General features: G+C 42.8%; 2 protein-coding genes across 3 annotated transcripts; both read left to right on the top strand.

Annotated features, from left to right (window-relative positions):
- The first annotated feature begins 1,951 nt into the window (after positions 1–1,951).
- On the top strand, positions 1,952–9,675 carry nsmce2 (NSE2 SUMO ligase component of SMC5/6 complex). Of its 2 annotated transcripts, XM_086114110.1 has the most exons (7): positions 1,952–2,047; positions 2,333–2,531; positions 4,970–5,082; positions 5,224–5,377; positions 7,205–7,293; positions 7,978–8,084; positions 8,205–9,675. In XM_086114110.1, exons 2-7 carry the CDS (start codon positions 2,411–2,413, stop codon positions 8,293–8,295), a joined length of 675 nt encoding a protein of 224 aa, XP_085970236.1. In that variant the 5' UTR covers positions 1,952–2,047; positions 2,333–2,410; the 3' UTR covers positions 8,296–9,675. The 2 variants fall into 2 exon arrangements, with proteins under 2 accessions (XP_085970236.1, XP_085970235.1); XM_086114109.1 differs by lacking the exon at positions 1,952–2,047 and having other exon boundaries at positions 2,094–2,531.
- Positions 9,676–11,797: 2,122 nt separating this feature from the next.
- On the top strand, positions 11,798–13,946 carry lratd2b (LRAT domain containing 2b). Its single transcript, XM_086114683.1, has 2 exons — positions 11,798–11,924; positions 12,198–13,946. Exon 2 carries the CDS (start codon positions 12,331–12,333, stop codon positions 13,174–13,176), a length of 846 nt encoding a protein of 281 aa, XP_085970809.1. The 5' UTR covers positions 11,798–11,924; positions 12,198–12,330; the 3' UTR covers positions 13,177–13,946.
- The last annotated feature ends 302 nt before the right edge of the window (positions 13,947–14,248 follow it).

Genomic DNA, 14,248 nt, shown 5'->3' with positions numbered 1-14,248 from the left:
GCACGCGTGAACTCTACAATTTGCTCCGGAGCAAATGCTCGTTTGCGGGGTGGAGTAGCCTTGCTACGCATGAGAAGAGTTGATTACATACGGCGAGAATGCGTTGCTTTCGTGCTCTGTTGTACTTCCGTCATGTGTTTGTTTAATAACGACACAAGACATGGCTGGGAAGCGGCACCTCTTGGGTTATACCATCTCAACTAGAAGGGGGGGGGGTAGTCCCCAAACGTCATCTTTCCTTTTGTAGGAGACTGGACTGTCTCGGGGTTGTTTATTCCTTTGTTGTGTGTTCACAACCCCCCGCCCCTCATAGAATTTATTTTGTGATTTCCTCTCTTGATTTTCTGTTTGGCGCATTACATGTTTGCTTTTCTGAGTGTCATTGAAGTCATCGTTGATTTACGTTTTCGGGGCGGTCACTCTCGAGTTGTGATGGGAATTCTGGTTCTTTTGGCTCGGCTCACTAAAAAGAGCTCCCAAATGGCTCCTCAGTTTTTTTGTTGCTTAAATTAATTTACTACCAAAAATAATGTAAAATGAATTACTAATGTAAAAAATATACAGTATATCAAATATTTATTTGTATGGCTTTATTTATATTCTTCTGAACATACTCAACATGGAGTGCTACAAAAAGTTAATTACAAAGACCCATCTCAAAACAAGGTCAACAAAAAGTTCCAATCTCTGATTGTGTATAATTATAAGCTTTTAACTATTTACATGAAAACAACATAAGTAAGCTTTGATTACCACACAATAAATTAAAATTTGATATTGGATATTTTAACCTTGCACAGCCTACAGGCTGCCTTTGAACTATCAATTAAGTTGAAATGAGTCCAAATTTATGAAGTCAAGATGGTGCCCGAGTAGGCAGCCGTCAGCAAGTGCTCTCATGAGCCTTGCTTTTTTTGTTGTTTTTGTGTTTGTTTTGTCACTTTGTGTTTGTTGTTATGTCGTGTGGACCTGATGTGGACTTTTTTTCAGCATTTTTTGGCCACAACATTCATCAAGGAAGAGACTCTGTGCTTGGTGGTTGCGCCTTCTCGGCAGCATGGGTATACCAGCACTGTTTTTGACTGGGAGGAATGTCGGCGCCATTTGACTGTCGTCGCTGGACAGTCCTGGGCGCTTGTGTCTTGCGCCTGTAATGGGCAGCATTTTTCACAGCCCCGCTTTGTTCAGCGGAGAGATCGGTGCTGTTGAACGGTCTGCGGCTGGATGGATGTAAGTCTTGAGGAGCCGACGATGAGAAGAAAGGAGCGTTAGCGCGGAGCGCCGATGCGGATTTGTAACTGGGAGTCGCGGCTTGGAGTTTGAAGCGGATTATGCGGGACAGGAGAAGTGAACTCCTCTCTTTTCGTCAATGGACGCTACAGCTTCGGGTTTGCTTTCAAAACTTAGCTTGTAGCAGACATGTGCACATTTTCAGCATGACACTTTGATCCTCTCCTCTTTCATCTATAACTGCTTCAGACAACAAAGTGTATGCAGAAAATTGGTGAGGATTGCACGACTGTCTGTGTCCTATGTGTTGTTTTTTTTACTTCAAAATGGCGCCGCAAGAGTGGCTGCCTTTTCAGCAGCTCCTATATTTTGTTGTTCTACTTCTTGCTTTCATAACTTTGCTGCTGTGAATTGGGAATTTCTCCATTGCGAGACTAATAAAGGTTTTCTTATCTTAAATTTCACTGCGTTTCCTATCCATTTTCTCCACTTTCCACAGTGTTGTTTTTTTCCTCTGTAGCGCTATGGAGCTCTCTCTCGTCTCCCTGTCTCTCCTATTTGTGTGCTACTCACAATGTGCTGCTGCGTGTTTCTAACTCCTCCCCCTTCTCTTCACTGCAGCATGTGTGTAACCCCTCCCGTCCCTCTTCCACCACGGATCTTGACCAATCACGTGCGGCTTTAACCGAATTGGGGGGGGGGGGTGGATAGGAAAAAAAAAGTCGGCTCCGATTATGACCCCATTAGGAGCAGGCTCCCGTCGTTCATTTCAAAGAGCCGGTTCGTTCGCGATCCACATCTACTAGAGCGCATGAGCGTGAGTTGTGGCTAACGGCAACTCTTTCATGTGTATTATTGCTCTTTTTGTTATTAAAAAAACGACAGATTACATCAGCGACTGCGTGCATCCTTCTTTCCGTATTGAAGGGCATTACAGTATTTACTTTGAAAACACCAAACGCGACCCGGAAGTAGACAATTCTGTCAGGACGTTTCGCTTTTCCGCGGGGTTTGTTATAAGGAAACGTTCATACTGCTAAAACAGATGTCACTCATTCACATTTTCGAAAGTTCACATTGCAGCTTTGTTGTGTTCATGTAGCGTCAGCGAGCTGCGCTAACGTGCTGCCCAGCGTTCAGTCACTTCAATGTTTGAAGTGTATCTCGGAGCGTCGTCTACATGTATCAAGGTCTGAGCGCCGTGCACAGCACGGTATCCAGCCTGAAGGCGTGTCAGGCAGACCTCGCCACGGGAATGGACATCGTCACCTCCGTGGCCTTGGACCTGATAGACGACCAGGGTAACAAACATGCAGTTACTTCATCTGTGTCCCGTCGCCTCCATTTTTAACACTCATTTAATGTACCTTTTAAAATGTCATTAATCGTTTAATTCACTTGTTTCGAGCAGCAATGCATAGGAAAACGAGATCTGTTGGACTACGATGTTTAATAGCATTTGGGGTGTTTTATGATATGTACCCCACCTCAGCTCGTATTTCCTTGGCTTGTCTACAAAGTCACCAAAAGCTTCATAGAATTTCAACTCTACAAGCAGGTCACCAACCTTTTTGAACGTGAACGCTGCTACTTGCGTACTGTTTAATCACAATGGTAACCAGTTTGATACACTTCTTAACTAAGAATTTAGCTCAAATTACCTTTAACTGTGTTCTTATTAATTATCGATGATATTCATCTCTGTGAGAACACCGATCATGTTCATGATTTAACAATGTATGAAGCAGATCAATAACAAATATAATACACCATTTCTAGTGTTTATGTTATCACATGATTATTTCTACTGCAGTACTCGGAAATCACAGTACCTATCCCATTACTGGTGAAATTAATTATTTTTTTAACAATGGGTCCGTGGGCTACTTGGTGCCCATGGGCACCACTTTGGTGACCCTTGTAGTTGTACTTTCGTTGATTACAGGATGATAAATCATTGGTGTCAAAGCTGAGGACCGCTCATTCTATGTGGCCCACAAAAGCCTGCCCCAATTGTTCCTTGACTTCCATTCAAAACTAGATGGCCATCATCTGTTCATTTTCTATATCGTTTATCCTCATCAGGATCATGGGTGGTCGGAGTTGGCACCTATTCCTGCTGACTTTGGGCATGAGGTGGAAGTATGCCCTGGACAGGTTTCTGACCAATCATAGGGCAGATCTAGACAAACGCATTCAAACCCATAGTCAATCTAGATTCTCTAAATAAATTTACATGTGTTTTGGAATGTGGGAGGAAGCTAGAGTACCCTGAGAAATCCTACCTCGGCACCATAACATCACCCAGGAAGGCCAGAGGTGAGATTTGAACCCAGAACTATTGTGACAGTGCCTGGTGTGTGTATATATATATATATATATATATACACATCATAAAAAATGTTAAACTCGTGAAAGATGCATCAAGATGATTAGGGTGGCCACACAGGTCATATGAATCGCCTGTGGCTAAAGCCAGACTGGGGCAGGGTTTGTACCTTCTGGACCTGCATTTGACACCTCTGGGTAAGGAACAAGAAGAGCTCCTGCCTTGCACGCAATCTGCATTGTGGCTTGGTATATTCTTTTGCCAGAAGGTCACACTTCAAATGGCATTGACACCTTGCAGTTGTTACACATTCTTAAAATTGCTGCCAAATATACATTGTAACTGGAAAGGGGAGCATTGAATGAGTTAAAAATATTGTAGCTGGTCATTCATGTCATTAAATACGGAGCCCCTAAGGGGACATGGAAGGAAAAAAAATAAACCTTTGCGAGATCTCGCAAAGTAATGCGATCTCTCACCCCCCAAACGGTGCACAACTTCGATGTAGTAACCTCCAATCAATTTCGGGTCACTACTTGTTATGTAGGCATTGAGCCACATTATTTTCCTTGAAAACCCATCAATAGCCCCATTGATACAAATTCCAAATGGTTTCAGTTTGTCATCGGAGTCCGTGTGCCATATAAAATTTGGCCCTTTGGAGAAGTAGTTTCGTCGTCTCAGACGTCTTGCTTGCCTTAACGACACTCCTCTCGGATCCAACTCTTTCAGGACCAGACGAACGTCCTCTTTCCTGACAAGAAGTCCATATTCTCTGCATTCATCCACCTGAAACCGTGTCGTTGTCCGGAATGCTGCAATTGGTTGCGAATGAAGTCAACCAGGACTCCCAAGTCATTGAACGTTTTCAGACGAAATAGTCCTCTTTGATTCAGCACTCGCTTCAAATGTCTTTCGCTTCTTTGGAAACCGTATTTAACATCAAGAACAGATTTAATGTCTTTGTATTTCAAGCCAATTTCAAAGTAAAATTCTCTTAAACTCACGAACGGTTGAACACGCTCCATAATTGTTGTTTTCGGTTACACGTACGATGACCCGGAAGCACGTCAATGAGCATTAAAATTAAATAAATAAAGATTGCGAGATCTCGCAAAGTTTTATTTTTTTTTCCTTCGGGGCTCCGTAATTAAATGTGTTCCAGTTTGCACAAAATAGAATCAGTTTTGCATTTTTTTTTCCCCTTGCTGCATCGACAAATGTACCAAACAATGAAGTGCAAACCAAGACGACCATACATATTTAACCACTACACTTACACCACTAACAAATAAACATTTATGTGGTAACCGGCACCCCAAAGGCAACCATAACTCAATTTTGTACTAAAACTAGTTGTATAATCATGCTTGAAACGATCTGAAGAATATCTTTGTGTTGTGTGTGCAGGTGGAGAAGAGAACTCTGGCATCAGCAAGATGGAGGCCCTGATGTTGGAATGTGCCAAGCTGGACCGAGAAATTGAGTGCTTTGTTGATACTGTGCAACAAGCTACAGCAGAGGTATTCATGCTCATTCTAGACAGTTAAATTAAGCAGATGCTCGCCAAAGTTTGGATAATGAAACTTTGCCAGAGTAAAACTGTCACACAGACTCTGTGTTTTTTTGGTGAAGTTACTCACTAAAACGCATTATTTCTGTAGGTGACGGCACAGCAACAAGAGGCCTTGTTTACGATCTCCTCCAGAGTGAAGGAGAACTTCACAGAAAAAATTGCCCAACTATCTGACGCAGATCTGCAGACTCACCAGAAAATAGTTGCGTTTAAGGAAAGCATCAACCGCTCTCACAAACAAGGTACAAAAATGCCTGGTAAAAGATTAAAATGGTGGTTGCTTAGTGCTTGAGGCTAACTAAAAAAAAGTGAACATCCTTCTTTTATTTGGGTACAAATATTTGCCTCCCAATCTTGACCTTTGATGTTGCTTGCCGTTGTTCTCATTACACCCCGATTAAAGCGTATTTATTTAAGGTTAGCATCTATACACAGAACAAACATCGCTAAGCATTGTTCATGCTCTTGATCATTGAAACTCTTGCGGAGTCATTTGCTGTCATGTTGGTTGCATCAATTCCCTTTATCCCCCCACTCCATCCTCGTACATCGGAACTATGGAGAGATTTGATAATGCAATAGATTTTATATTATTTTGAGGTTTTTGCCATGCACCTGACATAGGTCGCAATGTAAAAGTAATTCAGTTGCATTTTCCAGTCTTGTTTAGCTGTGTGTGTAGTAGTTCTCATTATGTGGAAAATATTCTCTCCTGACACTTAAATTGGCTGTTCACAGTTGAAAACACTCCGCTTTAAGGCAGTTCCAGCCAGACTAAAAGTGAAATCAATCACCCAAGCACTTATGAGGGTAGTTCGAGCGTGTTTTTTTTTTCTCCCCCTCTCCCTTCCTTGTGGTTTCTTTCTGACTTCCGGGTTGAGTGAACGCTGGCGCGTTTTGGCTGCCGCTGCTCAACCCGTATTGTTTTTTGTTATTGTAAAGTGTCCTTGGGTGTCTTGAAAGGCGCTTATAAATAAAATGTATTATTATTATTATTAAGCGTGTTGCACCATGTTAATGTGCGTGCGTCCATCCTACAAGCGAAGCTTTTGGAGACGGTCTCTGCCGTTTAATTACTGGAAAAATTGAATTGTAACTTAACTGCGATTCCTAGATTTGCTATTCAATGTGATTTAATGAGACACAAAATGCAAATTATGACCGGCCACCTGCAGTGCAAAAATGCTTTGGCATTTATTGACATACAGTTTGAGACATTGTTAACTTGGCACAGACCTTGGCATGCACGGCCTGGGGGCCACATTCAGCCTGCCCACAGTCTATGACCAGCCGTAACATTGACCGTGAAGTTCAAGTAAAACATAAAATACTGTATGCGGTCCGTTTTACTTTGAGATTTGTGCTTTTATTTCATGTCAAGTGTGGACGCGAGTGCAAGCGAGGTAGCTAGCAAGAGCGCCGATTTGTGTTTGCCGTGTCGCAAACTTGGCACCGTTTTCGCTCTATTTGATGAAATTTCTGTTCCCACCAGCAAATATTTTTCCCAATAAAAGAGACAAGAGTGGTCCCAATGTTAGCAAGATTCTTATTTCCTGCACGGTGGAGGGAAGAGGGCCAAGATTTGGCCTGATAATACTGTGAGAAAATCTCTTGTTTCATATACAGTACTGTATGTGTTGAGTGTATTTTCAGTCATCACTATCATTATACATGCTGTCAATAATATTACACTTCCCACTTCGCTATATATTTGTAAGTCCTGGCTAGGAATGACTCATGAATTTTTTGAAGCCTAAAGTTGTAATTAGACTTTGTAGAATTGTATTGCACATTTCTCCATCACAATGCAGACCATGTCTACACACATTGCAATAAATGGAAGCAAGACGATACACTTTTCTAAATGCATTAAAATAGACAAAGTTGAAGCTAGCATGTTGGCTTGGCTCTCGAAAGCGTTCTGGTTTCTGATGTGGCCCCTTTGCAAAATAAATTGCCCGCCTCTGCCGAAGCGGACATGTGGTTTTCTTTTGCTGCCTTTCTCCTGTTATCGTGTCAAAAGTATATAGTTATATAAGTGGTGTGTGTTTTGGGTGTCCTGTTTTCAGCCAGCCAAGAATCAAGGAACATCGAGGAGCTTGATGAAGACCTTGCTGTGACGCAGACCCAAGTCAACTTCACCTGCCCTCTCACCCAGGTACCCTCCTTGTTTCTCACCCTGACTAGACAATACCCATATACTAACAAATATAATTTTCTACGAATAATATCATCAGTACCTCATGAAAAGTTGCACCATACCATACCTACCACAGTCACAAAAATAACTTGGCGCACATCCATTTAAAACGATCAGCCTTTTTTTTTTTTTTTTTTTTAACATGGCTGGTGACTTATTCATTGTTTTCATGATCTTCTGACCTCTGTGCCAGTATTAGGTGTCTAGCCAGCGCCGTTACTAACCTCAGAAGATGGAATCTTGTGAAAAACAAAACAAAAACATAACCTATGATTTGAACACCACGCTTTCACAAATTAATCGGAGTCGGGGTTCACTTACGTAGTTGGATTTGTGTTCAGCGTGTCGAGAGTTGACGACTTTGCGACATATTGTACACGTGGCTTCTATGCTGGTATTAAAACAGAATCAAGCACTCTGCTAATGCTTTGTTAGATGTTTGTCACATCATGTTTTAGGGGTCGATCATGTCATATTTCTCCCTCATGTTGCTAAATAAGGGAAAGCCAAATACTTTGAACGGTTCGTAATGAAGCACCAGTGAATGAAGTGGCATTGTGATATTGTGCAGGTGTGTCTAGTGAAGGTGTAATGGCATCATTCTGTGTTAAACGTGATACTGTATGTTTGCATCTAATCCAGGAGGACATGGTCAACCCAGTAAAGAATAAGAAGTGTAACCATCACTATGACGAAAAACCCATCAGAATCCTCATTGAAACGAGACGGAATCAGAACAAGAAGTGTCGGTAAGACGATCGCTTCAACTTTTGAGATTTCATTGCTGTCATTTCTACACTCTCATTGAAGTGAGAGAGACCCTGTATTCGCTTGTGTACTGCTAAAGAACCTTTGTTTGTGCCCTCCAGCTGCCCTGTGGTGGGTTGTGGAAACAAAGATGTGAAAGAGTCAGACCTGGTTCCCGACCGCACGCTGAAGAGAAAGAGCAAAAGCACATAGAACTGCATGCTTTTATTGTGAACGTTCATGACAAAGTTGATATTTTATTCATTGTTGTTTTCCAAATTGTTTGAAGAATTTTCATTGCTTTCACTAAAAATGAACCCATGGTGTTGAGCAATACTTACTTGTGATAGGCTTTGTATTTCTGCAATACTGTACCTTTCAGTCTTATTGAATTGGACTAAAAGGATATTCATTGTATATAAGAATATATTGTGCATTCATAATTGGGGGCGGGGGGTCATCTCAGTGATGGCCAAACTAGCCACTAGAGGGAGACATCTGCGTGACGACAGATCCGTGACTCCTAAATAGAGAATGACACATTTAGTTTAGTAAACCCCACTTTGCCTCTGGCCTCCAGTGGTACATTTTAAGACCGCGTACTGCTTTCTCGTGGAATTCGTGATCGCCAAAGACAGAAATGAGGCCAATAGGACACACAGAACATCATTAATAACAGTAGAGTGGTGATGCTTCATTCTGGCAGTGACCCAATTTGTTGAGGAATTTCTTAACTGATATCTTATTTGAGTGTATGAAGCCTAAGACTGTATGTTTACCCACTTAAATATGCATTTGAAGTGTCACTCGGTGTCAAGAGCCCAGAATGTATTTTTACATGCTAACAAGGTGAAACGTTTGCAATTGATGTAGTCTCGTCATTCCGAGCCTATTAAGGGTCCAAATAGAAACAAAGGTTGTGCTGGGATACAACAAGGTTAAGATAAGCTTTTAATAACCGTGCATTAGGCATTTCTAAGGGTCTTTAGTTGGTTCTCCTTAAAAGGAGTGCTTTACACAGCACTTTGACTATTCCACCAATTATGGTCTTAGTTGGTGTTGACTCACTTCTGCTGTGAATGAACATTGCCCGAATTGGAACTTGTCTGCACAACTTATGTCACAGGAAGTTCTGCAGCAACCATTTCATTTCTGGATTTGGAGGTGCACCGGCACAGACATTTGCACTTTGTTGCAGAGCTGTAAATACAGTGTGGATAATCAAATAATTCTTTATCTTAGGCAGAAATTTTGTACTCTGCTTGCAAGATTGTGGGAGGCCATGTTGTGTTCCGGTATGACTGTGCCCCAGTGTAAAGGTCAAATGCAAGGTTTTAGATAAGACTGAACAAAGTTGGCTCTGTTTGGCTTCCTTTGAACAGCTAGTTAGCTTTTTTGAAAATTTAAAGAATCTGATTCTAACATCTGATATCATCAGAGAGGAGCACACGGTGTTCTGACTATTGAAGATAAATTGCCGAGTACATACTCGAGGTTGACTATTTTCCTAATAGTTAAATGCACCATGTAAAACAAAAAACGTGTTGCAGTTCTGCTTTATAAAAGTGCATTTGATAAAACGTAGAAATTCAATTCAAATTCGCCATTTATATATATATTTTTTTAAAAAGCTACTGTACATCTAATAAGATTCATAATTGTTCAGTTATGCTATGCTTCCCTGCTAAAATGGACTTGCATGGTCCAGTATTTCGTTCCTTTGTGACACAGAGGATGTTCATGCTCACCGGTCACTTCATATCCATCCATCATCCGAACCGCTCATCCTCACGAGGGTCGCGGACGTACTGGAGCCTGTCCCAGCCGTCTTGGGGCAGTAGGTGGGGTACAACTTGAATTGGTTGCCAGCCAATCGCAGGGTACACACAGACAAACAACCATTTGCAATCACAATTGCGTGCACGGACAATATTGAGTGTTCCGTTAACCTACCACGCATGTTTTTGGGATGAGGGAAGAAATCGGAGCGATCATGTTTGTTCAATCATGAGTTAACTTTGGCAAATCACATTTTTGGAAAGCTGAGTTCATTTCGACTGAACATACGCAAGCCAAATTACCTTTAGACCTGTTCAATCAAGAAATCAGTTATATTTGGATTGGATACTACTTTATTCTCAAATGTGTATCAACCCTGTCGTGCAAAATGAAGTTGGCCAAATGATCTCAAAAAGCTGCAACAAAAATGCCACAATCCCAAGAAATTTAATAATGAAAGTAATTGACATCTGACTGCGGCGAACCACGGCGAGAGCCATTATCCACAAATGGAGAAAACATGGAACAGTGGTGGACAGCTGGCCTACAAAAATTTGCCTTCTCCAGGAGTTCACAAATAACCCAGGACACCATCTTAAAAAAAAAAAAAAGGACTCCCTCGCCCTCAGTTAAGGTCAGCTTTCATGCTTCAGCTAAAAGGAAGAGACTGGGTTAATTTGGGACCTAAATGATGTGATGTGATTGACGGAACCATGAAACCAGAAAATCCTGAGGAACAATGTCGGGCCATCATTTTGTGACCTCCAGCAGAAGCGCCAGTTAGAGAAAATGATTGATTTCAGGTGTTTTTGCCAGGGGTGGTCCAACCAGTTCCTAGGTTGAGGTGGGCAAGTACTTTTTCCACACATGGCCAGGTAACCGAAGAGATTTTTTTTCCCCTTCATAAATTAGATCACCATTTACAAACTTAATCTATTTTGCTTGGATTATCTTTGTCCAATATTTGTTTGATAATTCTGAACATAATTCAAGTGGCAAACTGCAACAAAAAAGAACTCTCCTGTCACACCTGGACCTCGTTTGTACCCAGCAGGGTCTGGATCAATTTCACTGAGGGGGCCGGGCTGGGGCCAGGGGTTTTGATGGGGGGGCACATTCAACCCAGGGCTAAAAAGACAGATTCGAAATCTTATTTGACTTTTTATTTCTTCAGACTTTGATTGTATTGTAGTCATAACATTACAGTGATGAGAAAAAAACAGTATTAGGAGGGCTAAAATGTCTGCAAGCGTAACAATACGCCGTGCCCATCTGTTGAGAATATTCAAGCCAGGGGATGATATGGTACCAGCCTGCCGGGGACAAAAATTGCAAATACACTGAAGCTAGATGTTTTACATGCATATAATTATCCAAATTTAAAAAGGCAATGTCTTATATATTGATCCTGTTAAATAAAAATTAAAATAAAAAGGGAGACTAAAAAAGTTACACACGCGCACACACACGCACACACACACACACGCACACACACACGCAAATAGCACTCGTGTCGTGGTAATTTCCTTCTCTGCGGACTGCTTCTCATTTTCCCGCTCATTTTTAAGTGGCGCAGCGCACTAAAGGGTCCGACTAGAATGTTAAATCACGCACTTTCGTTCCACCTTTCGCGTCGGCGACTCGGCACGACTGCGTAATCTGCGCTCGGAGGGGGGCCACAGGGGGGGCCAGAATCGGTGCTACTGGCCCCCGTTGCCCCCCCCCCCCCCCCCAGAACCGCCACTGGTACCCAGGACTGAAATAATGCACGTCCTTCCTCAACGTACTCCCAATTTCACTTTCTCCATGTGAAATCTACTCTGACTAAAGCACATCGTGTGATACTTGATCTGTTTCTGTTGCCAAACCAAGTGCCATGACAATGAGGCCAAAAAAAGTGCACTGTGCCTTTAAATCGTGACACCTCCCAGTCGTCGCTGAATGAAAGCTGCCTGAGTTTCGTCTTAAACCAACATTGAGTCCCGAGACGCACGGGAGAGGACTGGAAAGTACTTTACTACAAACTGAGGCAGGAAGAGTAGTTGCAACTTTCTGCTGTTCAGGTGAGGTCAAATTAGAAAATGCCACCGGATTAAAACAAACTGTGACAATTTGAGGAAGAGTGACATGACAGGTGTCTCGTGGGGCAAATAAGTATTTGAGACTGAGCCAACAGGTGGGTCAGGTCTCACCTGTTGGAAGCCGTGTTTATATAGACAGTATATTATGTGTGTGTGTGTGTGCGTGTGTGCGTGCGTGCGCCTGTGCGCGTGCGTCGGGGGGTGATCGGAAGAGACTAGCCGGTCTTAACTGTGTGCGTGTGTATGTCCACGCAGGCAGCTGCTGCTCCCGTGCAGAATTTCCAAACATGGATTATTGGCGCAACTCTGGACCGGGTTGACGTGGTCGCGTGAAGAACAGGTGGATCTGTTTGTACGCTCCACTCTGCGTCCACCTCCTTTCACCTTTATGGGGAACCAGGTGGAGAAACTCACTCATTTAAATTACGCGGAGGTGCCCACGTCGGACCCGAACGGCTTCGAACCAGAAGTCGACGAAGGACCGCGCATCGGTGTCTCTTACATTTTCTCCAACGACGGCGGCGATGATGACGACGACGAGGACGGCAGTTCGGAGCCGTACCCGCCGGAGAACCACCTCGCGAAGCACGAAGAAAAGCCTTTCGAACCCGAGGACGAGCTGGAGTGTTCGGTTTACTTTCGAGAGGAGTGCTTGTTCGAGAGGAACACCGGAACCGCCACTCATTCGGCGGAGAGTCTGCTCAACAAGTGCAGACCCGGAGACGTGCTGGAGTTCGTGGCCACGGGACAATACCCGCACTGGGCCGTGTACGTGGGCGACTTCCAGGTGGTTCACTTGCATCGGGCCGAAATCAAGAACGGCTTCCTCACCGACGTGAGTCAGGGCAAAAGAGGCCGCATTGTGAACGGCCTCTACCGATACCGTGCACTCCAGCCGCAAGTGGTCGTGCGCAACGCCGTGGACCACGTGGGCTCCAGAGACCGAGAACTCTACTGGAGGAACTCTGAGTGCTTTGCGGCTTGGTGTCGCTTCGGACGGCGAGAGTTTAAAATCGGGGGGGAGATCAGAATCGGAAAACAGCCGTACCGCTTAAAAATGCACTTTCCGGACAGGAAGAGCCACGTCCTGGAATTCCAGAGCCTGGAAGACGCGATCATGGAGCGGAGGAGAAATGACCAAATCGGAAGGGATGCTGTGATTCAAGAACTGGCCAATCACCTGAACGCAGCGCAGGCATTTCAAGAGGACCCGATCGGCAACAAAGATGTTTAATTGCCTTAGGGCTAAGAGGGACTGCATTCTATTGGTTTAAACGCAACTGCACAGACAGGTGGAGTGACACTTGTTTACATTCAGTTGTGTTTTCTCTATTTGAAGCCAATTATGTATTATAATAATCATTTTTAAAAAGACGAATATTTTGTCAACTTCTGCCATATGGTGTCTTTATTTTTTTGTAACTTTTTTTACTATGTTTTTGGATACAGAGTAAGTGACAAAAAAGACAAAGGAAAAATAAAAGCAAATGTCTACGAGGTACAGGGTTGATATATCATAAAGCACATTTTGCAAGGCCACACATGAGACAGAGAGTCAGTTTTCTTGACGAAATAAACACATGATTTTCACCCGTTTTTCATTCTTCTTTGAATTGTTTTGGAGGCATAGTAATTAAGTTGTGTGCTCCAGTTTCTGTGGAGCAAGTGTTTTGTGATTGCTGTCGGTTTAATCCAACATTATAGAATTGTGTAGAACAAATGAACACAAAATATCGGATTTATTTTTTCACGTTATCGAGCGGAAAGAGTTCATTCCTGTGCAACTTTGTGGTTTGAGCCCACAGAGGTGCGACGACACCCAAATGTTTTCCTTATTGTCCGACCTGCTTCTATCCAATCATGACACAATTATTTTTGGGCTCCTATTTTGACACTGTTTGCAGCCGTTACGGGGCACTTTTATTGATTCATCTGTTAATTTTTTTTGAAAGTAAAGGATGTTTGTATGAAGAAATCTGGAAATAAATATATCTTTGACCAATACACGTGCCTCTTTTTAATGACACAAATTATTTTGACGATTTATTGAGGCCATTGAGCTTCTTAAATAGCAGCTTGTGTTTGGCTGTGTTCTAAGCCTTGTCAGGCATTTTTCTTTATGTTGTGTACACACTGTGCTTGCCGCAAGTTAAGTCATCGTGAGCTGCCGCAGGAATGGTTATTTGGCTTCCTTTCACTCCCCTGGAACCACAGAGTTCATTGCAGTTCAATCACAGATGCAGGATTTAGTTGACAACATTCATAAATAGGTGAAAACCCCTTCACCAAGTCGGCACCTCTTTATT

Source organism: Hippocampus guttulatus, chromosome 6 (assembly GCF_054856545.1).
Source record: "Hippocampus guttulatus isolate MCC_2025c chromosome 6, RoL_Hgut_1.0, whole genome shotgun sequence".
NCBI classification, from domain to species: domain Eukaryota; kingdom Metazoa; phylum Chordata; class Actinopteri; order Syngnathiformes; family Syngnathidae; genus Hippocampus; species Hippocampus guttulatus.
The sequence above is the reverse complement of the archived record's forward strand: the minus strand, read 5'-3'. Positions and strand labels throughout refer to the sequence as shown.

What these genes read in the sequence shown, in the direction of transcription:
- nsmce2 (XM_086114110.1), top strand. Translation starts at nt 2,411, where the DNA reads ATGTATCAAGGTCTGAGCGCCGTGCACAGCACGGTATCCAGCCTGAAG. An exon ending in TGCAACAAGCTACAGCAGAG is followed by an intron (nt 5,083 to 5,223) that starts GTATTCATGCTC and finishes TTATTTCTGTAG; the next exon opens with GTGACGGCACAGCAACAAGA. An exon ending in CAACCGCTCTCACAAACAAG is followed by an intron (nt 5,378 to 7,204) that starts GTACAAAAATGC and finishes TCCTGTTTTCAG; the next exon opens with CCAGCCAAGAATCAAGGAAC.
- lratd2b (XM_086114683.1), top strand. Translation starts at nt 12,331, where the DNA reads ATGGGGAACCAGGTGGAGAAACTCACTCATTTAAATTACGCGGAGGTG.